General features: G+C 41.3%; 17 protein-coding genes across 17 annotated transcripts; 9 read left to right on the forward strand and 8 right to left on the reverse strand.

Annotated features, from left to right (window-relative positions):
* Positions 1-942: 942 nt before the first annotated feature.
* On the forward strand, positions 943-2001 carry YGP1 (Ygp1p; the record flags this gene model as incomplete). The annotated part of the gene is made up of 1 exon (XM_018367599.1): positions 943-2001. One exon carries the CDS (start codon positions 943-945, stop codon positions 1999-2001), a length of 1059 nt encoding a protein of 352 aa, XP_018219723.1.
* A 955-nt stretch (positions 2002-2956) lies between these two features.
* On the reverse strand, positions 2957-3826 carry ASI2 (Asi2p; the record flags this gene model as incomplete). Its single annotated transcript, XM_018367600.1, has 1 exon — positions 2957-3826. The coding sequence occupies one exon, from the start codon at positions 3824-3826 to the stop codon at positions 2957-2959; it is 870 nt and encodes a 289-aa protein (XP_018219724.1).
* Positions 3827-4093: 267 nt separating this feature from the next.
* On the forward strand, positions 4094-4696 carry PGA1 (Pga1p; the record flags this gene model as incomplete). The annotated part of the gene is made up of 1 exon (XM_018367601.1): positions 4094-4696. The coding sequence occupies one exon, from the start codon at positions 4094-4096 to the stop codon at positions 4694-4696; it is 603 nt and encodes a 200-aa protein (XP_018219725.1).
* A 140-nt stretch (positions 4697-4836) lies between these two features.
* IGO1 (phosphatase regulator) lies at positions 4837-5337 on the forward strand (the record flags this gene model as incomplete). Its single annotated transcript, XM_018367602.1, has 1 exon — positions 4837-5337. One exon carries the CDS (start codon positions 4837-4839, stop codon positions 5335-5337), a length of 501 nt encoding a protein of 166 aa, XP_018219726.1.
* Positions 5338-5538: 201 nt separating this feature from the next.
* On the reverse strand, positions 5539-6426 carry NSG2 (Nsg2p; the record flags this gene model as incomplete). Its single annotated transcript, XM_018367603.1, has 1 exon — positions 5539-6426. One exon carries the CDS (start codon positions 6424-6426, stop codon positions 5539-5541), a length of 888 nt encoding a protein of 295 aa, XP_018219727.1.
* Positions 6427-6975: 549 nt separating this feature from the next.
* CUZ1 (Cuz1p) lies at positions 6976-7812 on the forward strand (the record flags this gene model as incomplete). Its single annotated transcript, XM_018367604.1, has 1 exon — positions 6976-7812. The coding sequence occupies one exon, from the start codon at positions 6976-6978 to the stop codon at positions 7810-7812; it is 837 nt and encodes a 278-aa protein (XP_018219728.1).
* Positions 7813-8086: 274 nt separating this feature from the next.
* Positions 8087-9769, reverse strand: YCK2 (serine/threonine protein kinase YCK2; the record flags this gene model as incomplete). The annotated part of the gene is made up of 1 exon (XM_018367605.1): positions 8087-9769. One exon carries the CDS (start codon positions 9767-9769, stop codon positions 8087-8089), a length of 1683 nt encoding a protein of 560 aa, XP_018219729.1.
* A 396-nt stretch (positions 9770-10165) lies between these two features.
* Positions 10166-10555, reverse strand: GIM3 (tubulin-binding prefolding complex subunit GIM3; the record flags this gene model as incomplete). The annotated part of the gene is made up of 1 exon (XM_018367606.1): positions 10166-10555. One exon carries the CDS (start codon positions 10553-10555, stop codon positions 10166-10168), a length of 390 nt encoding a protein of 129 aa, XP_018219730.1.
* A 259-nt stretch (positions 10556-10814) lies between these two features.
* On the forward strand, positions 10815-12035 carry INN1 (Inn1p; the record flags this gene model as incomplete). Its single annotated transcript, XM_018367607.1, has 1 exon — positions 10815-12035. One exon carries the CDS (start codon positions 10815-10817, stop codon positions 12033-12035), a length of 1221 nt encoding a protein of 406 aa, XP_018219731.1.
* Positions 12036-12271: 236 nt separating this feature from the next.
* RPC31 (DNA-directed RNA polymerase III subunit C31) lies at positions 12272-13063 on the reverse strand (the record flags this gene model as incomplete). Its single annotated transcript, XM_018367608.1, has 1 exon — positions 12272-13063. One exon carries the CDS (start codon positions 13061-13063, stop codon positions 12272-12274), a length of 792 nt encoding a protein of 263 aa, XP_018219732.1.
* Positions 13064-14051: 988 nt separating this feature from the next.
* PGA2 (Pga2p) lies at positions 14052-14441 on the reverse strand (the record flags this gene model as incomplete). The annotated part of the gene is made up of 1 exon (XM_018367609.1): positions 14052-14441. The coding sequence occupies one exon, from the start codon at positions 14439-14441 to the stop codon at positions 14052-14054; it is 390 nt and encodes a 129-aa protein (XP_018219733.1).
* Positions 14442-14584: 143 nt separating this feature from the next.
* ALF1 (Alf1p) lies at positions 14585-15322 on the reverse strand (the record flags this gene model as incomplete). Its single annotated transcript, XM_018367610.1, has 1 exon — positions 14585-15322. The coding sequence occupies one exon, from the start codon at positions 15320-15322 to the stop codon at positions 14585-14587; it is 738 nt and encodes a 245-aa protein (XP_018219734.1).
* Positions 15323-15515: 193 nt separating this feature from the next.
* On the forward strand, positions 15516-16041 carry LSM7 (Sm-like protein LSM7; the record flags this gene model as incomplete). Its single annotated transcript, XM_018367611.1, has 2 exons — positions 15516-15609; positions 15719-16041. 2 exons carry the CDS (start codon positions 15516-15518, stop codon positions 16039-16041), a joined length of 417 nt encoding a protein of 138 aa, XP_018219735.1.
* Positions 16042-16355: 314 nt separating this feature from the next.
* DI49_4590 (uncharacterized protein) lies at positions 16356-16658 on the forward strand (the record flags this gene model as incomplete). Its single annotated transcript, XM_018367612.1, has 1 exon — positions 16356-16658. The coding sequence occupies one exon, from the start codon at positions 16356-16358 to the stop codon at positions 16656-16658; it is 303 nt and encodes a 100-aa protein (XP_018219736.1).
* Positions 16659-17076: 418 nt separating this feature from the next.
* Positions 17077-17193, forward strand: MFA2 (mating pheromone a; the record flags this gene model as incomplete). Its single annotated transcript, XM_018367613.1, has 1 exon — positions 17077-17193. One exon carries the CDS (start codon positions 17077-17079, stop codon positions 17191-17193), a length of 117 nt encoding a protein of 38 aa, XP_018219737.1.
* Positions 17194-17472: 279 nt separating this feature from the next.
* MPF1 (Mpf1p) lies at positions 17473-19641 on the reverse strand (the record flags this gene model as incomplete). The annotated part of the gene is made up of 1 exon (XM_018367614.1): positions 17473-19641. The coding sequence occupies one exon, from the start codon at positions 19639-19641 to the stop codon at positions 17473-17475; it is 2169 nt and encodes a 722-aa protein (XP_018219738.1).
* A 1382-nt stretch (positions 19642-21023) lies between these two features.
* MEP2 (ammonium permease MEP2) lies at positions 21024-22523 on the forward strand (the record flags this gene model as incomplete). Its single annotated transcript, XM_018367615.1, has 1 exon — positions 21024-22523. The coding sequence occupies one exon, from the start codon at positions 21024-21026 to the stop codon at positions 22521-22523; it is 1500 nt and encodes a 499-aa protein (XP_018219739.1).
* Positions 22524-22817: the final 294 nt, after the last annotated feature.

Consider the following 22817-nt stretch of genomic DNA (forward strand, 5'->3'; position numbering starts at 1 on the left):
TTTCGGTCATCCTTGTTTGTCCCTTTCATTTACTCCCTTTTCCCACTGAAAGTCATCTGGGGGCGGCATGAGTTGAAGGGTGGGAAAAACTCATGATAAATTCTCAATTTCATTACCCAATTGGGCATTGTGGTGGCGAATTCTCAACATCCTGACTGATGTTTCCAATTAGTCTTTTTCTCGTGGCCAATCCCCGAATCTTCGGGCCGTACTCCCCTAATTGAGGGTCTATATCCCGGTAGAGGGGTTCGTGGGAAAAGACCGCAGGCGAATTCTTTTTATGCAGAATTATGGATTGTCGGCTTACCCGTAAAATGTCGGACGTTTCGTTGATTTTCGGTGCCTTTTCTTTGTTGCGAAGTTTTCTGGCTATCCGCGGAAGATCAAGCGGACGAAAAAGTCTCTCATTTTTGCCCTATTGGGACATATGATGTATATATTTTATGTGTCCAAGAAAACACTTGTGCCCAAAAAGGGTATTCGGCCTGAGTGCTTTCCCTTTACGTCTCGAAGCTTCTCGATGAGGGGGCCAAAATTAACGCAGAGCCTACCCACAGTTTCTGTTTTTCCCAATGAAGAGGTTCGGGAGCTAAAAAGGGATATGCTCGTACTGCATTGCATCTTCAAGCCCCGAATAATCCCAATAGGGAGTAGATTCAACTTGCCAATGCTGCAGAACAACGTCGCTAATTGAAGAAGGGAAGTACCCATTCTATCTCTTTACCCAATTAGTAATTGTTTGGAAAAAGGGTGAAAAAAGTACCTCATTGTAAAGGCCATCATCTTTGAATATAAAAGGCTCGACAGAGTTCGACTAGGCACAATTCTATTTTGTAAGTCTCTCTTCCATCGCTTTTCACTTATTCTTCTCTCTTGTCAATAAGAAAAATCAACTGTAAACCTAGTCGGATTAACTTAATAGATAAATAATAAATCAAAGAAATGAAGTTCCAAGTTGCTCTCTCTGCCCTTTTGGCATGCTCTTCTGCTGTCATTGCAAGCCCAATCGACAGCTTGTTCAAACACAAGTCCACTAAGACTGCGCATAGCAGAGACATTAACTCCACTTTGCCTGTCTGGAATACCACTTCGAACACAACTTATGCTAACGGCACAAACGGTGCAAACGGTACCACTTCCTCCAACAACAGCGAGCTACAAATCATTGTAACAGGTGGTCAAGTCCCAATCACTAACAGCTCTTTGACCCACACAAACTACACTAGATTATACAACAGCTCCTCTGCTTTGAACATTACTCAATTGTATAACATTGCACGTGTTGTAAACGAAACTATCCAAGAGAAATCCTCCTCTGGTGCCATTGTTGTTACCAATGCCAAGTCTTTGGAAGCCGTCTCTTTCTTCTTCTCTATCTTATTCGATACCAACAAGCCAATCGTTGTCACTGAAGACTCTGCTTACGCTATCCCAGTCGCTAACGACAAGGGTGCTGCTAAGCGTGGTGTATTGTCCGTTACCTCTGATAAGTTAGTATACTCCGGTGTTTTCACTCCAGCTTCTACCTTTTCTTATGGTGCTGGTTTGCCAGTCGCTATCGTCGATGACCAAGACCAAGTTGAATGGTTCTTCGATGCTTCCAGACCAACTTTGATTTCTTCTAGCTCTGTTATCAGAAAAGAATACAACAACTTCACTACACCATTCGGTATTTTCGAAAACGGCGCACCAATTGTGCCAATTGTCTACGATGGCGGTTACTCCTCCAGCTTGATTGACTCTTTGAGTTCTGCCGTTCAAGGTTTGGTCGTTGTTTCTTCTGGTTCCAGCAATTCTACTTCTTCATCCATTGCAAGCGACATAATTCCAGTTGTCTACGCTGAAGCCAGTACACCATTGAACTTCATTGACAAGCAAGATGTTCCAGAGAACGCTGTCGGTGCCGGTTACTTATCCCCAGTTAAAGCTCAAATCTTGTTGTCCATTGCTGCTGTTAATGGTGTCACCTCCAAGTCTGCTTTACAAGACATTTTCCCATAAATGATAAAATCTAGATCTAACAAAAAATAAAGAATTTTTTGGCTCATCATCATCATCATCATCATTATTAATTTTCACGCAACAACTTCTATTTTCGTTCGTAATAGAGACCATACTTTTCATTAAACCAGTATGCCTGTTTTATAAAATTTTATTACTACTTTTTTAAGACATATACCCTAAATAATTAATTAATTAATTAATACAAGAATTATTTGAATTCTATAAGCTTTTCCTCTTCCTCTTCCTCTTATCACTCATAATTCCAACTTTACCATCTAATTTCGTTGAAAGAAAGAAAAAAAAGATTTACGTTTGAAGCGGAAAGCGAACAAAGTTTAATGCAGACCCTTTAATATTTAACCCTCAAAAATCCAGCGTTCGGTTCCTATAAGCGTCCTTAAAAACGTAAAAAAAAAATGTAAATATTGATCAATATCCACTGCTAAAATTAAGACTAAAATCCTGCTGGTTTGCTAGTGGCTGCCATCCACTATCACAAGGAGGGATCTGAGGCGTTTAAAAGTCTTAAGGCGTTCATAAGTTGAAGTGAAAGCAATGCGAATTAATTCCTAGGAAAACCCCCTCTTCAAAAAATTAATTTAGAAACAGCAATTGCCTGTAATAGTTTGTCATCATCGTTCCGCATATATAACATATACATAATTAATACTAAATGGACACAGCAAATTGTACCATTTCTATTCTCCGAAACGCCTCTATAAAAGTCCTTGGCCGCTTTCATCTCTCGTTCGTGCAAACTAAAGGTTATCATATCTTGCGCCTAGTAAAACTTCGCAGCCGTCATTGTCTAAGCGGTTTGCTGAATCTGAGTTCATTTTAACGCAAACAGTAACAATACGTATCAAAGAAGGTCGCGTTATGTCCAATAAACTCTGAGATTGCAAAATGAATATTGTGCACGATCATGTCCTGTATAAACACTTTTTCGTCATTAAAAAACAGTTGGCCCTGACATTCTTTGGCTTACCAGTATTCTATGAACGCCTTTATATCTTCTGATAACAGTAAACAAGAGACACAGTACAAAAAAAAATCCTGCAGTAACCATGTATATAGTACCGCTCACGCCATAGATTAAATATATTAAGATGGTAGAGAATTTCACGAATAATTCGAAGATTTTGGAAAACATTTGTTTTAGCCAGTCCATCTTTGATTCATTACCATTGGCACTTTTCATTATAAATTTTATCATCGGGGAAGAATAAAATACGATAATATTATGAAATTTGCCAAGTAGTCCCAATTTGCCTGTATCTTTATAGGCAATAAGTGTCGTGCCATTTGAACCAAAAATTTTCGCGAATTTCCAGTACCCCACAATTTCAATTATAAAGTCATTCTCGGAAAAAGTCATTGAATTGAATCCACTTCTCAATATGTTATACACGGAAAACGGGAATAGTATTAGTCCAATAAAGTAATCTAAAATGAATAGATTTCTAAGAAAAGTTCTAAGAGGACTTTGCTGTCTTGCTAAAAACGGCGAATCGACTGCGTTTGCGTTTGCGGCCCTTCTGTTATCTACATTAATTCCTTCGTTTCCGCCTCTCCTTGGGTCCACGTTAGTAGCTCTGTTTATATTAGAGGACGAACTCATATTCCTTCTAAGGGAATTGAATATGCCATCGATGGCTTGCTGCACATCTTGCTGTAGTTCTTGTTGAGACTGTTCAGTTGTAGGCGATGGTTCTCTATTTGGCCTAGTGTCTGATTCAACCAGAAATCGTTGGAACAAATAATCGTCATTGTCGTCTCTTTCTGTCCGATGACCATGGGAGCGATATTGGTGGGTGGACATTATTAAACCTATATTACAGTATTTTCTGTAGCTAAAAACTAACTAATACATGCTTCTGCGTAGGTTTCGTCCTTACAATCCCTATTAATAGGTATACTTGCTCTTTACTTATTGTTGTTAAAAATGATCACAAGTGACGGAAACCCAAATGTGATACTCAAAAAATAAAAAACTACGTGAATTCGATAAAACTCTGCTGTTAGGTACCATCAGTGCCCATTCGGTCTTAGTACGTGCTGAATCACCAAGAATCGACTGGTTTCACAGATGCAGCTTGCGCGAACCCAGCTTGGACAATGGCTTTTTGTATTTATTCTATTTAGCATTGGATTTGTGCACGCTAATACAGAATCGATCCTGTTTCAAGTCCCGCACAATTTCCCACTCTCAGACGTAAGAGACAGGTTTGTTTCCCGCAGCGATGTCGACACCGTTCCTTTTATATCTCTATTAGGCGAAACGATGGCCCAGGTCACCGTCAAGGTTAATACCACCAATGCGCAGCTAGGTAGCGCTACGTATATCGAATTGAAGGACCTGCAACGAGACGAAACATACCAGATAAAAGTATGTTGGTCGGCTATACATCCAGTATCCATCGATGACCTACAGACTATCATAATACCGCGTTCCACTGAATTCCAAGGAACCACATCGGACCACGCGAGAATAGTAGTGGCATTTCAGATGATGTCCGACTCATACCCCAGCGAGAACGCCATGGTCCCAATTCAAGTCTCGTTGATTACTACCAAGTTGGGCATCCCGGTGGATATCTATCCTATCCTGGTCGTTATAGTATTATTAATAGCAGGTCTTGTTGTTACCCGGGCACCACACGTGCTGAACGATCTTTTGTTGAAGTTTTAGCTAAGCTTAGCCCCCCTGGTTTGTATGGCCTCATCACAGAAGAAGATGTAAGGAAGGCTTGATGGGATCAACCATCGTTTAGGCATAGAATGTAAATTTTTAATTGACAAAAACAAAAACAGAAGAGAAAGCTCGCTACTATGTCGAACGAAAACATATCTCCCAATAGTAGTAACACTGATTTACCAAAACTGACTAATGATGAGGGCGAAGCTATCGACACAAGCAAATTCTCTCCCAACGAAATGAAACTATTAAAAATGTATGGTAAGTTGCCATCAAAAAAAGATATTTTTAAGCATACCATGGAAAAGAGAAAATATTTTGATAGTGGTGATTACGCTTTGCAAAAAGCAGGCATTCAAAACAACGATCCAATAAATTATGGTAAGAATAATCTGCCCTTGACCAACCCTAGCAAGCTACGAGAAGATATAATAAGAAGAAGGATAAGCACCTGTCCATCGACTGCGTCTACTGCTGGGGTAGTAGACAACGCAACTTTGATACAGAAGGAGGGCAGTATATCGAGTGGACCACCATCGTCTAACAACGGTGCGATTGGAGGCAGTACGAGTTCAACTCCAACTGGCAATCACGGATCTTCACCTCCTAGTCTACATGGATCATCCACTAGATAAATACATAAACAGGTAGTCTGTATGTTCAATTTTTGTAAATAAAGCAAGAGTTTTTTTTTAATTTGAAACGACTAAAGGATTTGTTAGATACTCGAGGTATGTAATTATATGAATAAAACGGAATAAAACGGAATAAAACGGTTTAGGGTTCTTTATTGTACTTAATTTTTTTTTGACAGTTTACTTTTCAGATCCTTGAGTTTAATGAGAATATAAATATCTTCCTAGTTTACCGAACATTAAAGAACCAAGGAAGTAAAAATCCATGAAATATACTAACTGAGAACCATCAATAATGTCTTTATAACAAGAAATGCAACAACCTATCCCGATACAGATGCAACTCAGTAGCATAGATACGGAACCATCGAAAAATAACCATAATATCACATTCAGAAGCCCCCATGCACCTGCAGCTTGTAGAGAAGAGTTCCACTGTATTTTTCTTATGCCAAACGTGACACCTAACATGGCGTTGATGCTTCTAATCACAGAAGGCAAGCTGTCGTGGGGTACTGAGCTCTTAACAACCTCTGTTTGGAAAATCTGATCTAGAATCGGTATGATAGAACCAAATAACACCCCCTCAATGGCGTAACCCAACCAGTCCGGTAAAACCCCATTACATATTTTAACGCCGAGAATAAGAGGTCTTGATGCGAATTCTGGATGTAAAAGATGATTATCGTGCAAGTTTCTTGATAGTTCATGGTATGCTATGCCACTTAATGATAAAAAAAAAATGGCTTGCAAGTAATGAACGAAATTCTGACGGGTTTTCATAGTCCTGGATGGGAAGTTTTGGTGAATGGATGAAGCAGATAATATCCTTTCCAAATTATTTGACGATACTGGATTCCTAGGGAGCGAACTACTTACCTTATCGCCATATCCAAACGTAGAATCAATCGTTTGATCTCTGCTATATCTGCCAGAGTCTATAGAGACAGACCGTTTCAATTCCTCATAAATGTCGTTATCTTCCGATCTCACTACGTCATCGTCATACAATGAATAAAGCTGGGGCTTAGTTAAAGAACTAATTGATTCGGTGCTTTTTTTTGGATCCGGTTCTCTTCTATTGGCCATTCTGTCTTCTGTTTTGTTTTAGTAATACCTTGTCCTTTATATTTGTCTCTGTCTTCTTCCTCTTGGTGCTTTGACTTCGAGTGTTTGCCAAACTTTTGCTTTACCTTTTGCACGCCTACTACTATGCCCTTTATCGCAAATATAATAGGTACTATAATAAGTCCTATCATCAAATATCGAGCTGGCGAGCAGGAAGCAATAAAGCCAACATCTTGAAGTATGATAATCTCAGCACGCTTGCCATTTAAACTTCTAGCTCATTCGTATCTACCCTTTAACTTCCACCGATAAAAAAAAGGTGCCCCGCTCGTGGGCAACGACGTTCGTACACATCGAAACGCCTCACCCTCTTCTCGGTGGCAAAAGCGGGTTCTACAAATGGATATAAAGATGTAATAAGAACAACATAAACAAGAGGTCAAGCGAGGAAGGTACCGCGATAACAGTTGAGAGCTGGCGTGCGTTGAAGTGTGCCGCTGCTGGGTGAGGATAACTTGAATTTAATATAAAAGAATAAAAATCAGACGCTTTTTTTGCTACTTTTGAAGAATGTCGGCGGCTATTGGCGGAGAAACTGGGATGTTAGATGTGGGAAGACACTGTGCTTATTGCAGGCAGCTGGACTTCCTGCCCTTCCACTGTTCATTTTGCAACGACGATTTCTGCTCCAAGCATAGACTGAAGGAAGACCATCACTGTAAATGGTTGCTGGAACAAGAAGCGTCTTCTAAGAACAATGAAAGAGCAACTATGAGCCAGAGTGGTATAGGCTCAAAAAACGAGGCGTATTTCAAGAGCCTGTTACCAGAAAGAGCACATGTTAGAGTGCAGATGGCGGACAATAATCGGGAACCAAAGAGAGACATCAACATTGCTAAAGTTAGTTCCAGTTTAAATTCAAAGACGTTGGATAAGATTTTTAGGTTTTTTCAGAGGAATGAGAAAAGGAAGAATAGCAGTAAATCCAAAAAGACGTTCGGCTCCTCTTCGAATAAAATCATTCAACTAGCGAACCTCAAGAAAATGGCTAAAGGTGATACGAAGATTCCGTCACAAAATAGAATATATATTTGGTGCTACTCGGTAGATGGTACTGAAAAGGATACTGGCAAAGAAGACTTGAAAGAGCCCATATATATAAACAAATTATGGCCTGTCGGTAGAGCCATGGACTACCTGTCTATCCACTTGAATGTGAAATCTAGTACTTTGACTAATTCAACTTCCAATGAGAAGTTTCAACTGTATAAATTGAAAGACAGTGGCCCTTCAGGTAAACCGATTTCCTTTGAGAAGCTTGAACCTTCTTTGAGAGTTACTAATGAGATCAAAGACCTTGACACTTTGTACTTGGTTCATGGTGATGCAGACGAAAAATTTAACTAGAAGGACATTTGAACACAATAAGACAATGCCGCATAATGTAGAGTGCATACTAAACACAAAAAAATAACGACCCATTAAAGAAATATATAATGAAAATTAAAATAATAAAATAAAAGTACGTAATATTTTTTCAGGAAAAGACTTTTTGTCTTTAATATAGTAATAAAAAAGTAAAAAGATATAATGTACATCAAAATCGTAAGACCGGAAAAAAACAAGACAACCAGAAAACAGTAAAAAAGGTACTTTGGATAAATACTTCTTCTCACTCCTTTCAACAACATCCCATCTTACTGAAAAATCCCTTAGAKGATTTATTACTACTCATGTCTTGAGTTGCGTTGTTGGCGTTTGGCTCGTTGTTTGTTGTTGGTTGTGCACCATATGGATACTTGTTAGTTTGACCGTTAGCATTAGTATCAGGAAATTGTTTAGATTTCTGTTGCATTTGCTTTTGTTGTTGTTGGGCATACTTTTGTTGAGTCTGTTGCTGGTATGCTTCATATGAAGTTGGATCGAGCTTGGAAGCTTCTCTCTCTTCATCGTAATGCGAATCACCGTGTTGTAACTGGTAGCGATTGGCTTGCTGTTGGGCCTGAGCTTGTTGCAGTTGCTGTTGTTGCTTTTGTGCTTGTGCTTGTGCTTGTGCCTGGGCCTGGGCCTGGGCTTGCGCCTGGGCTTGTGCCTGGGCTTGTGCCTGTTGCTGTTGCTGTTGCTGAGTATACTGATGGTGATTGTCAGGTGATGAGTATTGATGGTTTTTACTTCTGTGTCTTCTTGACTTCTCGTTAGGTGGATTTGGATGACCATAACCATGTAAGTTAGGCTTTTTATTTATTGATAAATCCCAGCCACGACCGCCGTTCAGTTTCATCCAATCGTATTGTCCATCGGCACTTTCACCTAAATCATCTAAGATAGATAGTAATAACATACGGTAGCCTTCATAGTCAGGAGTTTCTTCAAATGATAAATTTCTGACAATTTCCAAATATCTACCGAATTGAATTGGTAGCCCTTGAGCTAAGTCATAAACGTTTGTTAGCCTTTTCTTTTCACCAATTTTTTCGTATTTTTGTTTATTGTTTGGTGCTTTCAAGCCTTGCCATGGTAATTGGCCTCTCAGAAAATAAAAGAAAACATGACCCATTGCTTCCATGTCATCTCTCCTGGATTGCTCCCTACCCAAATGGGTATTAATTGACATGTATCTTGCTGTACCGCTTAATGATTTCTTTTCCCTATATGGAATGTGCTGTTTAGTTTTTGGATCACGATATTGTTTAGCCATACCAAAATCAATCAGATGAACTTTATTGGCATCTTGTTGTCCTGGCCTTCCAATCAGGAAGTTATCAGGTTTGATATCACGATATATCAGATCATGCGCATGTAAATCTTCGATCAAAGTTATCATTTGCACTGCAACTTGTACTACAGTCTTCACTGAGAATCTTCTTCCACACCAGTCGAATAAATCTTCCAAAGAAGGACCCAATAAATCAATGACTAATATATTATGTAGTCCCTCTTGGCCGAAATAGTATGCTTGTGGTATCCCAGGGGTTCCTGCTAAAATCTTATAGGTTCTGTATTCGTCCTTAAGTTGTGGAGCCTCAGTTTTTCTCGGTTCAAACTTGATAGCCACTGGCAACCCATTAATCATGTTGGTACCTTCGAAAAGAACACCAAATGAACCTTCACCAATTTTCTTACCTATCTTGTAATGTAATCCAACTATGCTAGAATCATCACGAGATTGAGAGCCAGAATGCGAAGCAGAACTGTTTCCAGGATTGTGATTCAGATTGGAACTGACGTGTAAGGATGGAGGCAAATTGCCATTCACCAATCTAATGTTACTACGATTGGGCATTTGTGAATTCATTGTAGTTGATATATTATTGACTGCTAGACCTGAATTCGTTCCCGTTAAAGAAGTTTGCACCTGAGACATTTTCGAGCACGTTTAGCTTTGCTTTTTCTTTTGCGTTCAGTACGAACGATAAGCCTAGTCTATCAAAAGGTGAAGAAAAAAAATTATAATCTTGATTTGCACAGAAACACGACCACAACCACGGTTTCTAAATCTCGAAAGAACGAAACAATGTCAAACGAAAGAAGTAGTCCCTTTAAGATACTCTTTTTCCCTGTCTGAAAAAAAATAGTACGAAGGAATATATGCGGATCTATAAAGGTATACAAAAAACTCTATCTCATACACAATAACTTAAACTTGCTTTCTATTATCATGTTCTTAACTTTTCTTTGTTTTCCCTCCTGAAAAAAAATTAAAAATTTTTCATTACTCATTTTGTGGAGACACCCACAGCCCACACAGTAGGGTAGGGCCTTAACGTTCAAGGTTGATATTATCGCCAAATTTGGCGTACAGGGAAGCCTTCAGAGCATCAAGACGGCCGTCAATCTCACCTTGCTTATCCTGCAGGGTCTGGATCTTGTCCTCGAGAAGCTGTGCATCCTCTTCGAGGTGTGCGGCCACTTTGCTTTGTTTCATGAAGATGAAGAGGTCGCCGACCTTGTACTGCACAGGCTCGTCTTCATCGATCAGTTCGATCTCCAGGGAAACATCATCGAGGTACTCCTTCTCCTGTTTCTGCAAAGTCAATTCCTGCGCAACGGTATCCTTGCGCATGATCAGCTTTGAGAACTCGTTGATCTTCTGCTGGTCTTCAAACGTCACCTGTGTGTTGTTCCTTTGTCCCTGGGGCAACAATTCCATCCTAACTATGTATGCTTGCTTTTCCAATGATGGGCACACCAGTATTCACCGCAGCATCACGTACAGCGTAGTGTCTCTTTCATTAGCTTCTTTTAAAAATGTACGAAAAGCCGCCTCTGCAGGTCACGCAAGACGGCCGGATCTTTTCTTCTAGTATGATTTAGATGAAAACATAGACAGGCTGCATACTGGTAACACGAGGAAGTTCGAAGTTCACAGGTTTCATGATTGACATTGTGTTAGCTAGAGTTGTTGCCGGATGTCTGAAGAAGTGTGGAGTGGAAATCAAGGTACGCTGTCTGTATATGTGAGCAAAGCCAGAGACCTGCCCAATCTGAATAAGCTGGACAAGCAAAATGTGATGCTTAGGTTACGAATAGCTCATATGACAAGAGCAAGTAACACTTTACATCGGGCAGGTCAAAATCCTGTTTTCCGTTACTTGGAAAAATTCGATATTACCCCCGAAATTAAGCCTTTGATGTACGTGGAGGTCTACTGCGATAGAAGAAAGAAATCTCCCCTTCCCATTGGGAGATGTGAAATAGATCTGTTAAATGCTATTAGGGCAGACCCGAAGGAAGGTTATTGCACCTGGTATGAACTGAAGAGAAGCGGGGACGAATTTGCTGGTACCATATTTATTGAGTTGACATTTACTCCAAAAGTACCTCGTCTAAACAGAGATGACCTTAACAAAGAAACGGATAGGTTGGATTCCTCAATGGCAATGAGACCCATGCCGCCATTACCAACCGAGTTAGAATACGACTATGTCCACGGCTCTACAATGCGACAGGTCACTCCACAATTGAGCGCTACAACTACTAAGATTAGATCCGAGGGACAATCATATAGAAATGCGAATATTTTTTCAATGTCATCCAAATCCGACACAGCAGTCTTAGCTAACGATACCGATCCGATCGTTTTGCCACCAACTTTTGCATCTTCCATGGGGACAACGTCTACCCTAGAGACTAATGACACTGTTATATCGAACACTTCGGATACTAAGTTCCATTTTGCCAATCTGAGAAAATTAAAGGAAAAGATAAATATTTTCAAGAATCCAGATAGTTCGACAAATAATTGCCAAAATGAAGCTAATAAAGTGGACATTGAGGCTCTTCAAAAAGCCATTGGTGTAACCTCCTTGTCTTACGATGATGACGATGAGGAAATACAGGAAGGGTTCTATTCTTCAAGTCATAGGGTTTCGCATAACTTAAACCAACCACCATTACCTCCTATACCAACTAGAGACGATACATCTACTTATTCGAGATCACGCAATAGGTCTCCTATACCGAAAGGTAGAGAGGCTCGCCAGCAATCGGTTCCTTTCAACTCGCATATTCCTTCTTCAGTTTTGAATTCTCCAAAACTACCACCACTACCGACAGGTTCAAATTCCAATTTCAGTTCAAGGAAAAATTCCATGTCTCCCACAAGGAGAAGACCACCGCCAAGGTTTTAGTCTTTACCTTACTAATGGAGATAAAGAGCATTATTTCTGTAATAATATTATATATTAAATCAACGATTACTAATTTTATCTAAATTGTTAGTTTTTTTATGTTTTGATATGCTTAAATGTATTTGTTGGGTAAATGAGCTGTTTTACCTACAAAAAGAAAAATGCTAATTTACAAAATTGACATGTACATTGTTCGAAGAATAAGCCAAAAATGGCAAATCGCAACGTGTTTTCGATTAGAAGGCAGCTTCTTCGTTCGGTTCCTCTTCCTCACCATAGTCATCATCATCACCATTATTGAAATACTTTTCAGCGTTGTAATCGTCATCATCTTCTTCGTCTTCATCTTCTTCAAAATCGTCGTCTGCCAAATCATCATCATCACCATCTCCTGTTTTGTGACCTTCTGAGTTTTCCTTTGTCGCAGCACCGCCCGTAGCGGAGGTCACGTCGTCTGCATCTTCAGCCAATTCCTTTAATTTGGCCAACATGGAAAGTCCAATGTTTTCATCTTGCAATCCTGTACCAGTGAAAACGTTATCGGAACTGCTAAACTTCGAGATAGTTAATAATTTTTTCTTGTTGATCCCCATCACATTGTACAGTTCATTCGGGAAGAGATTCAAATTATATGGATGGTCATCAATGGAAACACCTATTTTTCTTTTTTTTATATATTTGTCAGAGTATCTTTCAATGCCGTCGTTGCTATCGTCTTCGTCCAAGACTATATTGTTTTTGCGCTTCCCTGATGTCTTCTTGTTTTTCTTGTTATCCTGTTGATCTATTATCAAGTTCATTGATCCGGTGTAAAATGGACCATCTTTTACAGTCTTTGCAAAATTGATGTACTTTATAGCTAAGGATCTTTCTTTATTGGTTATTGGACCGTTGATTGGTAATGGAATAGACGGGAACTCCGTGATATGATTCTTGCCCACATCTCCATAACCCAACCCAAAGGGCAGGTTGCTCATATAGTTATTACCACTGCCTCTACCACCACCACCGCCTCTATAGGAACTCATTCTTGATAGGTGTATGTGCGATTACTATTATTGAGTTTTATTATATCTACTGTATTGTACTCTATGGCTGTTGCGATGAGGATTAATTTTTTTCATCGTTTTTCAGTTGTCTCATAATTTTTCCCGCCAGTTCAAGAATTGCAATCCCGAGGGCCATGTAAGATAATACTCGAACACATATTGAATATACATATGTAGACATTTCGAAGTGTGGATCCAGGGGTTCTCTTCAAGATATATAGAAATAAAAATTGGCAGACCACACCTGGATCTTGAGATAAAGCTGGCTGCAATCACTCCAACTGTTTCTAATGTTGCACTCACGACGGCCTTGAGAATTGGGCGGTAATCTTGGCGTCAATGTTGTATAACACACCCACACCGGCAGATGAGGGTTCTTGATCGGGTGGACAGGCTGCATTGTACTATTGCCATACAACTTTCCTGTACACTGTGACATGCATTCTTAAGATGATACTCTTTACTGACTTTTGAGACGTTGCGGCTTCTGAAGTATGCTAGGTTCTCTTGGAGAAGAGAAACTCGCCCAACTAGTCTACGTGTAAATTTGTGTATGGGCCGTCACGTTGCCTCTAATGCTAAATTTTATCAAGTATTTTTAAATTCATGTTTAGACGTGGTGGGTGAAATTAACAGTAGTTTTGTTGAACGTCTTTGAAAAAAAATGAACGCAACAGCATATGCAGATCATTCATATCTCTGATAATAACAATAAATATACATTCTACGCATTATTTTTCTCCTTTAGGTACAGCGGATGAAATCCGGTTTCCCATCCTCAAGTAAATGGCTCGTCACGTGCTCACCAACCGACTTCAAGCAAAGTGTTAGTAGCCATCTCAACACATTAGCATGAGAATAAGCCCCAACACGGAAAATAATTGCATTTTGCATGAGTAAAGTAAGAGAAAAATAAAGAACAAACTATGACGTTGATTAAAAAATGAACACAAATATATAAAGAAGCTTATTCTTCCAGCAGTTCCTCGATATCTGCGTCACTATCTGGATCTCTTCCTTGTTGCTTTTGTTTGGCCTCTTCCAGAGCCTTTTCAAACAGCTCCTGTTGTTTCTTCACCCTTTGTCTGGTCTTCTTACCCCAACCGAAAGAAGTCGTTTCTGCTACGGAAGGTCCGTCTAGTTTATCAATCAGCTCCTCAGACCTTTTTTCCTCTTTCTCCCGTTTGTCATGTTCCACTTGAGCGGCCAATTGCTTCTTAGCCAATTCTCTGGATGCTATATTTCTCACCAACATATAACCACCTACGATCATCACCAATCTTATGAAATGTTTGTAATCATAGTTGATTATTCTGGTTAAGAGGGTCTCTATCCAAGTTGCCGCCACTTCAGACATCTTTTTCTATCACTTGAACAGCTCTTCTGAAGAAACAAGAAGCTTGTCTCAAAGAAACTACCTTGAGGTAGAAATAGGTACAAGTATTGTGTTGACATCGGATAGAGATCACTAGCAAACCGCCACCGCGCTAATTCCACATTTCAAATTTCACCATCGCTCTCCTCATCACGATGAACGGCACCTTCGTTTTCGGCCAGAATCTCCACCGCCCTCGGCCGCACGAACAATCCGTGACCCGGCGCCACTGGCCCGAACAGGGTCACCCCCTGGAAGCACCCGGCGTTTTTGCCCGAGGCCTCGGCGAACTCGACACCGCACCACGTGCCAGTCGCGCCCGACGGCAGCGGCCCCACGTACCGCAGCACGGCCTCGCGGGGCGCGCGGCCGTCTGACGTGACCCGGCAAGCGAGGCCGATAGCCGCCGTTAGTTGCTCGCGGGCGTACGCCTCGTCTTGTAACGTCTGTGCAGCACGTTGGCTCTGCTGGGCAACATCAAACCTGCCGTACCCATGGGCCATCTTCCATCGCAAAACGGACTGGTCTCTTTGTAAGTAGTCCTCTTCGCTGATTCCCTGAGCTGGTGTAGGTCCATCGGCCTGCTCGGCCAGTTGGTTCGTGACCGAGTGTGCGTTAGTGTCTGTGGCCACCACAACTAACGTCTCCGCGGAGGCCAGAAAGTCGCAATCCGCGTCTGATTCCTCCTTCTTCACGTGACATATCTCCTTGTTGTCGTACTGTCTCTTCACCACCAAGTCCATGTCGCTGGGCTCTATCCCGGTGATGCGGTAAAGCTTCTCCTTGAACTCGCTCAATCTGAGCATCTGCGGGAAGTCCTTCTCTGTGTGAACCAATTCGCTCTCTATGATAACCGTGACCATGCTCTTGCTCTTGTGTTTGCCCCTCTGCCCTCTTCGTAAAGTGGTTATTCTTATTCTTGTCTCTTACATTTTTCAACTATTGCCAAAATGTCTGTGCCGAGCGGAAAAAAGTAGCTTTCTTCAAAGAGAAGGCGAAAAAACTAAAGCTGAAAAAAACAAAAAACGGGAAACCACTACTAAAGTATAAGCATGTATGTGTTTAATTCAGCACGGTGAGAGAAAAAGTTATCTGGTACGACACTTTCTTTACCACACAATATTAAGCAAACATGAACCAGCAATACTCCGTATGTCCCCCCTTTTTTCCTATCTTTCCCATGCACCGCACCCTTCCTTTTGTTATATATTACTAACGTCACCATGGTATAACCACCACTTTTCAAATGAAGAGATCAGAAAATAGACCGCAACAGCAAAGGAAAAAATTTGAAGGTCCCAAGAGAGAAGCCATCCTAGATCTATCCAAGTACAAAGACTCCAAGATACGTGTTAAACTAATGGGTGGTAAACTAGTTATAGGTGTCCTGAAAGGCTATGATCAATTGATGAATTTGGTCCTAGACGAAACCGTAGAATACATGTCCAGTGCTGACGATGAAAGCAACACCGAACTGGTGTCTAAAAATGCGAGGAACCTAGGGTTGACTGTTATAAGAGGTACCATCCTCGTGTCTTTAAGCTCCGCCGAAGGCTCTGATGTACTATATATGCAAAACTAAGTTTAGTATTATACTTTCTTATACAATGTGTACTTGAAAACAAAAATTATGTTAATGGTGTTCTTCATCTTACGTAGTCTATATATATTTCACTAGTGTAATTTTGTTCTCTCTTTTATTTTTTTCACGGCAACTTAAACCACAACGAGAGAACAAGAGAAAAAATAGAAAAGAGAGTAACGCCTAGCTCGTTATATAGGGGGTGTAGATCAACCACATTAGAACCAGAGTAGTTACGAAAGCTTTTCAAAGAGACGGTATAAACACGAGCAATAATTCAAGTTATTTACAGACCGGCCTCCGTCTCCTTCAACATGAGTAACACTAAACATACCACCTCTCATCATATAGATTTCAAAATGATCATTAACCTTGTGCTCTTCTTCATAATAATAGCATTGATTTTTCAGAACTCAGCATATTTCAGGACGGCATTCCAAAAACTACTCTCAGGGTTTTACAAAAACAATCATCAGGGCCCTGCCAGTAGCGTAAAACCATTGCCTATCTTTTCAGAAAACTTGATAGATTTCGACGACGTTAACGTGGTAGACAAGACAAGAGTAGCCATATTTCTGGTTTTCTGTTTCATCATTACCATACCGTTTATGGTATAAACGAGAGAAGTTTAAACTTTTTTTTTTCCGTTACCACTTGAAACACAACCACATTACAATAGCAGCAACCTTTCGCATTCAAGACACTAGCATTTTTCCCTTTCCGTTAAGTGCATGCATATGGCACCGACTCTTTTCAATTTAAAAACCGTGTAATTACCTTTTCGGGAAATTTACACGACACGGAAACAAATAAGGAAAGCCAACAACTATACGGAAATGAAACATGCATAATGAAGATAGAAAAAAAAACTAAAAAGCAACAACAACCGTGGTGCCACCAAACACATTTTGTATATAAACTCAACTAAGAATCTCTATGTTCCAGTCCCATTCCTCTCACTCTTCCCTCTCACTTAGTAATCAATAAGACACCATCCAAAAACCGGTGCCCACAAACAAGCAAACATCCATAAAAATGCAACCAGTCACCACCATCTCTGCCCAAGCTTCTCAAAAGGACAAGTCTTCCGAGAAGAAAGACAACTATATCATCAAGGGTCTGTTCTGGGATCCTGCCTGTGTTATCGCTTAAAAAGATTACATGTCCCAAAAAGACAAAACCAATACCTTTCCCTTTCTCCTTTCACTTGTTGCTGGCAAACTAATCCGTTCTATTTCTTTCTTTCATTAACTCATTATTTTATATTATACATATGTTTGTAATTATTCCTTTAAGACATTTTTTTTTTCCATATTTTCACTTTTTTCGGACTGCTCTACGTGACAGCCGCCGACCGTGGGAGCTACTATTATATTCTTTTCATTTTTTTTTCCTGCTTACTATATAATTCTTATAAAAAGCATGCCTAATTCATATAATCGTAACTTCGTCAGTTTTGTCGTAAGAGTGGAAAACCTTAGCACCGGTTTTCAAGAGCCCGCATGACCCCACCAGATAAGGCTTTAGATAATGGTTTTTCATATGCCTTAAATCCTTACTATTTTCGTGGCCGTGGATTTTTATTGGTAGATTATTCGTTTCGTAAGCCGGTGGTGGCGCTGGTTTGAAAATGACCTTGCCTGTCCATGGGTGATCTTCTGTTAATGGCTTAATGCATCGCAGCGAATCTTTGATATATCTCTTTCTTGAAATAGGCTCCGTGGCAGGAGCCCATTTCAAAGCGTTATCCAAGCACCTTCTGTGCGTATTTTTCGACAATCCACCCCTTGATGCATCATGATTAATACCTTTAAATAGCGGGGGGTTTTTGGTATGGAATGCAGTCCCGTATTCATTGAAGTCCGCAGCCCCGAGATGGAACTCCCTATCATCCAAACTAATTAGTCTATTAATGTCGTCATCATCTCCATATTCTTCGTCGTCGTCATTATAGTTCCCGTCATCTTCGTCTTCGTCATCGCTGAACCCCTCTTCCTGAATCGTGCGGTCCGCCAAATTTAAGAGTGACGGCTCTCTAGTGCTGTCTTGTGACAAGTCATGATCACTGATTCTCAGCATTGAGAAATCACAGTGCAACGGATCCATGGAGTTGGAGCCCGATCTGCTTCTGAAATTTTCATGAATAGAGGACTGTGACGTTGCGACGGAGTGTGCTGTGGGTGAAAAAATGGGGGATACCAAAGAAGTGTCCGTATTGATTGTACTTCCGTTATCGTCTAGTTCTTCCTGAACACTGTTCAGTTCGCTCGATCTCCTTCTCTGCTCAACAGGCTTGTTCGAGTTTCTCCTTGAACTGGAATTTGTCTTGAAGAAATTCCGTAGTTTTGATGTAAATAAGCCACATATCTCATCTTCAGAATTTTTCTTCGTGGACAAACCAACATTGCTCGGCCCGTTCACGCCATGATTCAAAGATGAACATGGCGATAATAAGCTTAGGCTTCTTGACCTTGATTTGTTTTTTGGACGTTCGTTGGCAACAGCACCAACTGGCAAAACGGAGGAGGTGTTGAATTTTCTCAAAGGTGGGGCGTGAGAGTGGGAATTACTCCTCTTCTTGTTCTTGTTCTTGTTCTTATTGTGGTGTTTGTCCTTGTTGGCAGGTATTCTTGCTCTTGCGTGTCTTCTTCTGGGAACGCTTCTATAAGTGGGCAACTCCCGTAGCTCCAAATCCAAGGAGAGCGATATCCCCATGTTCAAATACATTGCCCAGTTTATCAGTTCGTCCACATAGGAGAACTGCAGCAGGAACTGCAGTCCTTCACAGCGCATTCTCAGAACGAAATCTCTTGATGAGTAATCTATGGGTAGGCCGACTTTTGCGCATTGCAGGGAGTAGCTGCTGCAGAGGTACTCGTTTGATAGAAACCTTGATTTGTCTTGAGCAACTATCCTGCATATTCTTTCTTTATCGTATTTATCGAATTGGTAAGTGGGTTTTCCTGTGAACGCAGTCAATAAAGACCGGGTTGCATGGTGACGGTCGCTGCCGCCCTTGAAGTGGTGGTGGCCAAACATATCACCGCCTCGGTAATTCTTTATATCCTTGGTCAACTCGTCGTCGATGGAGTAGAAGTTTATTTGGGTGGAGTTCAGTTGCAAGATAAAGTTGTTCCATAGCCTGGAGTTAGCGCCTTCGAAGGGCGAGAGCTTCTCCATTTTCATGGATATCACAGTGTAGTGTTCCACCGACGCTGTATAGCTTGGCGGTTTCACTGAAGTGGGGCACGGACGACAATGCTCATAGATGGGATATCTGATAACTTTTGACGGATTGGCCAAGTCGTAGCACGGAGGCTCCACAGGATACGGGTCTATGCAATACAGCACGTTATTGTCGGTAGCACCGACATCAACCGTGGCCCGTGGCTCCAACATTGCATTGACAAGGCCCGTGTCAGCGTCTGTTATACTGTCAATATGGTTAAATGCCACCTTCGGAAGCGGATAATCTAAAATGGAGGTGCTGGTGTTGCTAGAACAGACAAACTCTTCACTCATAGAGCCAGAAGATGCCGTCTGCGAAAGCTTCAACCCACTGTCACGATCCGCCGTCATTCCAAAAATGCTGAAGGACATATTCCAAACCAGCCTATTTTTTCTTTTCTCTCCTGTCTTGCTACTTAAAGTCTAAAAGTAAGTTCTACTATTATCTCTTGTCTACGACTAGCACAACTATTAAAAGAATGAAGGACAAGCCAAGAGAGTGCAAGCTAAAGCAAAACAAACAACACACGCCGTATATATTCATGAACACCCACCGTGAATGTCTGCCACACTCTATCCCTTAGCGAAGAGCGGAATGTATGCATATAAAAAGAGTTTTTCACGATGCCTGCCCCCCACACTTTCTTACTTGATCAAGAGCAGATCTGTTTGTTTCCTTTGCGCAGGGGGTTTCTGAGGAAGGTACTGGGCGAAAGCGATCCGACAGCACGCACGAATAATAGCAGCAGGCCAAAGAGCGCTGGCGCGGAGGGGCAACGGCAACCGCAGGGGAAAAAAAAATCGCTCTGTTTTTTTTCAATTCCGTGTCTCGGCCGGGCCACCCGGTTCGGCGGTTTATCGCCGACAACAGGGTTGGGTAACCCGGCTACTGCACTCTGGAACTACAACTGGAGCTATATAGACTGTGAATGAATTGGCAGGAAGGTCCCAGTGTCGAATTAAGGTTGCGTTCCTCACAGTTGACAAGAATCGCCATCGAATAGACGTGGACGTTAAATACACCCGTGTAACCGGTCACCCCGGGGCGTTCGCTTGACTTAGTTACGAAGAAGATTTGCAGATACACAATCTACCTGTGTAGAATTGGCCTATTAAGGAACCGAGGAAGTACGCCTCGCTCTGCTTATCTGCTGGATTCAATACTGTTATTGGTTGCATTGTATCGCAAACCACTGCTAAACTTCGTCCGGGTAAAGCGCGACTGTATCTCTGCTGCCTAGAGAAGGAAAAACCGATGTTACATTCAGATAAGACAAGATAAGGCAGAAAGCCGTACCCTTTTTTTCTTTCCTTTTGATAACAAAGCGCAACCCTTYGGACACTTCTCACTGTTGGTGTTGCTTATCAAAAAAGAAACTCTAATGATATAGAAGGTCGATAAGATAAGAAAGGTAGAAGCTGTTTTTCCCTCGTGAATTGCTCCAGTTGCTGACGCAACGATGAGTAGACCCTGTGCCTTATCAATGAAGTGGGCAGTGCACAAAAAATGTCAGTCCCGAGCCCTCTTTCTGCATTATATATAAGTAGCAGAGGTTGCACGTACCATATGAATAACGTTGGATTGAAGTTAGTCTTTCTTGTTTCGAGAGTTTCTTTTTAGTCATGTATCCCTCTTGCAGTAGTAAGACTATACAGAACGGATAAGATATTCGGTTGACAATACACTGTACTATACTATACTATACTATACTATACTATAATATATTATAATATAATATAATACAACTTGAAAAATGTCTTACAATTTTACAGGTACGCCAACGGGCGAAGGAACAGGTGGTAATTCATTGACCACAGATTTAAACACCCAATTCGATTTGGCTAATATGGGATGGATCGGTGTGGCTTCGGCAGGTGTCTGGATTATGGTGCCAGGTATCGGTCTATTATACTCCGGTTTGTCGAGGAAAAAGCACGCTCTATCTTTGCTTTGGGCCTCGATGATGGCCTCCGCAGTGTGTATCTTCCAGTGGTTTTTTTGGGGGTATTCATTGGCCTTCTCACACAACACTAGAGGTCATGGTTTCATTGGTACTTTGGAATTCTTCGGTTTCCGTAACGTTTTGGGGGCCCCCTCCAGTGTCAGCTCATTGCCTGACATCTTATTTGCTGTTTACCAAGGTATGTTTGCCGCCGTTACTGGCGCCCTAATGTTGGGTGGTGCTTGCGAAAGAGCAAGACTATTCCCCATGATGGTGTTCTTATTCTTATGGATGACTGTCGTGTACTGTCCAATTGCTTGCTGGGTTTGGAACGCAGAAGGCTGGCTGGTCAAGTTGGGCAGTTTGGACTATGCTGGTGGGTTATGTGTTCATTTGACTTCTGGCCATGGTGGGTTGGTCTACGCCTTGATTTTGGGTAGACGTAACGACCCTGTAACACGCAAGGGGATGCCCAAGTACAAGCCACATTCCGTGACCTCCGTGGTTCTGGGAACCGTGTTTTTATGGTTCGGTTGGATGTTCTTCAACGGTGGCTCCGCAGGGAATGCCTCCATACGAGCATGGTACTCTATAATGTCCACCAACTTGGCCGCCGCTTGCGGTGGGTTGACCTGGATGGTGATCGATTATTTCAGATCTGGTAGAAAGTGGACCACCGTCGGTCTATGTTCAGGTATCATTGCCGGTCTAGTCGGTATCACTCCAGCCGCTGGGTTTGTACCAATCTGGTCTGCCGTTGTTATTGGTGTGGTCACTGGTGCAGGTTGTAATCTCGCTGTTGACTTAAAGGGACTACTAGGTATTGACGATGGTTTGGACTGTTACTCTATCCATGGTGTGGGTGCTTGTATTGGCTGTGTGCTAACTGGTATCTTTGCTGCTGATTACGTCAATGCCACTGCGGGTTCCTACATCTCTCCCATCGCCGGTGGCTGGATCAACCAACACTACAAACAAGTCGGTTATCAATTGGCTGGTATGTGCGCTGCGCTAGCATGGACCGTTACTGTCACATCTATCTTGCTAGTGACTATGAACGCCATCCCATTTTTGAAACTAAGATTAAGCGCCGACGAAGAAGAATTAGGTACTGATGCTGCTCAAATCGGTGAATTCACCTACGAGGAATCCACCGCTTACATTCCAGAACCAATCAGATCAAGAACTTCTGCCCAAATGCCACCTCCTCATGAAACCATCGATGACAAAATCGTTGCTAATACAGACGCAGAAAAGAATTCCACGCCTTCTGATGTTTCTTCTACCAAGAACACCGACCATATAGTATAACGATATACCCGTACAGACTATGCCCTAATTTTTTTACTCATTATGTAATCCTTCATTTAATTTAATTTCTAATATACAACAGTTCTACATCTTGTTGCGACATCGTTGATAAGACTGTGGTGTTTTTACCAATTGGGAAATGTACACCAAAAAATCAAATCTACTTGACTAGATACAGAAGAGCTTTCCTTTCAAAACTAGCTCTACACATGCATGCCGATAAGCATTCATATAACCTCATCGTTTTTAGTCATGCTTGCAATGCTTCATTGTTTGATAAAAATTTAGTCGTAG

The sequence above is a fragment of the Saccharomyces eubayanus genome, chromosome XIV (genome assembly GCF_001298625.1).
Source record: "Saccharomyces eubayanus strain FM1318 chromosome XIV, whole genome shotgun sequence".
In the NCBI taxonomy this organism is placed as follows: domain Eukaryota; kingdom Fungi; phylum Ascomycota; class Saccharomycetes; order Saccharomycetales; family Saccharomycetaceae; genus Saccharomyces; species Saccharomyces eubayanus.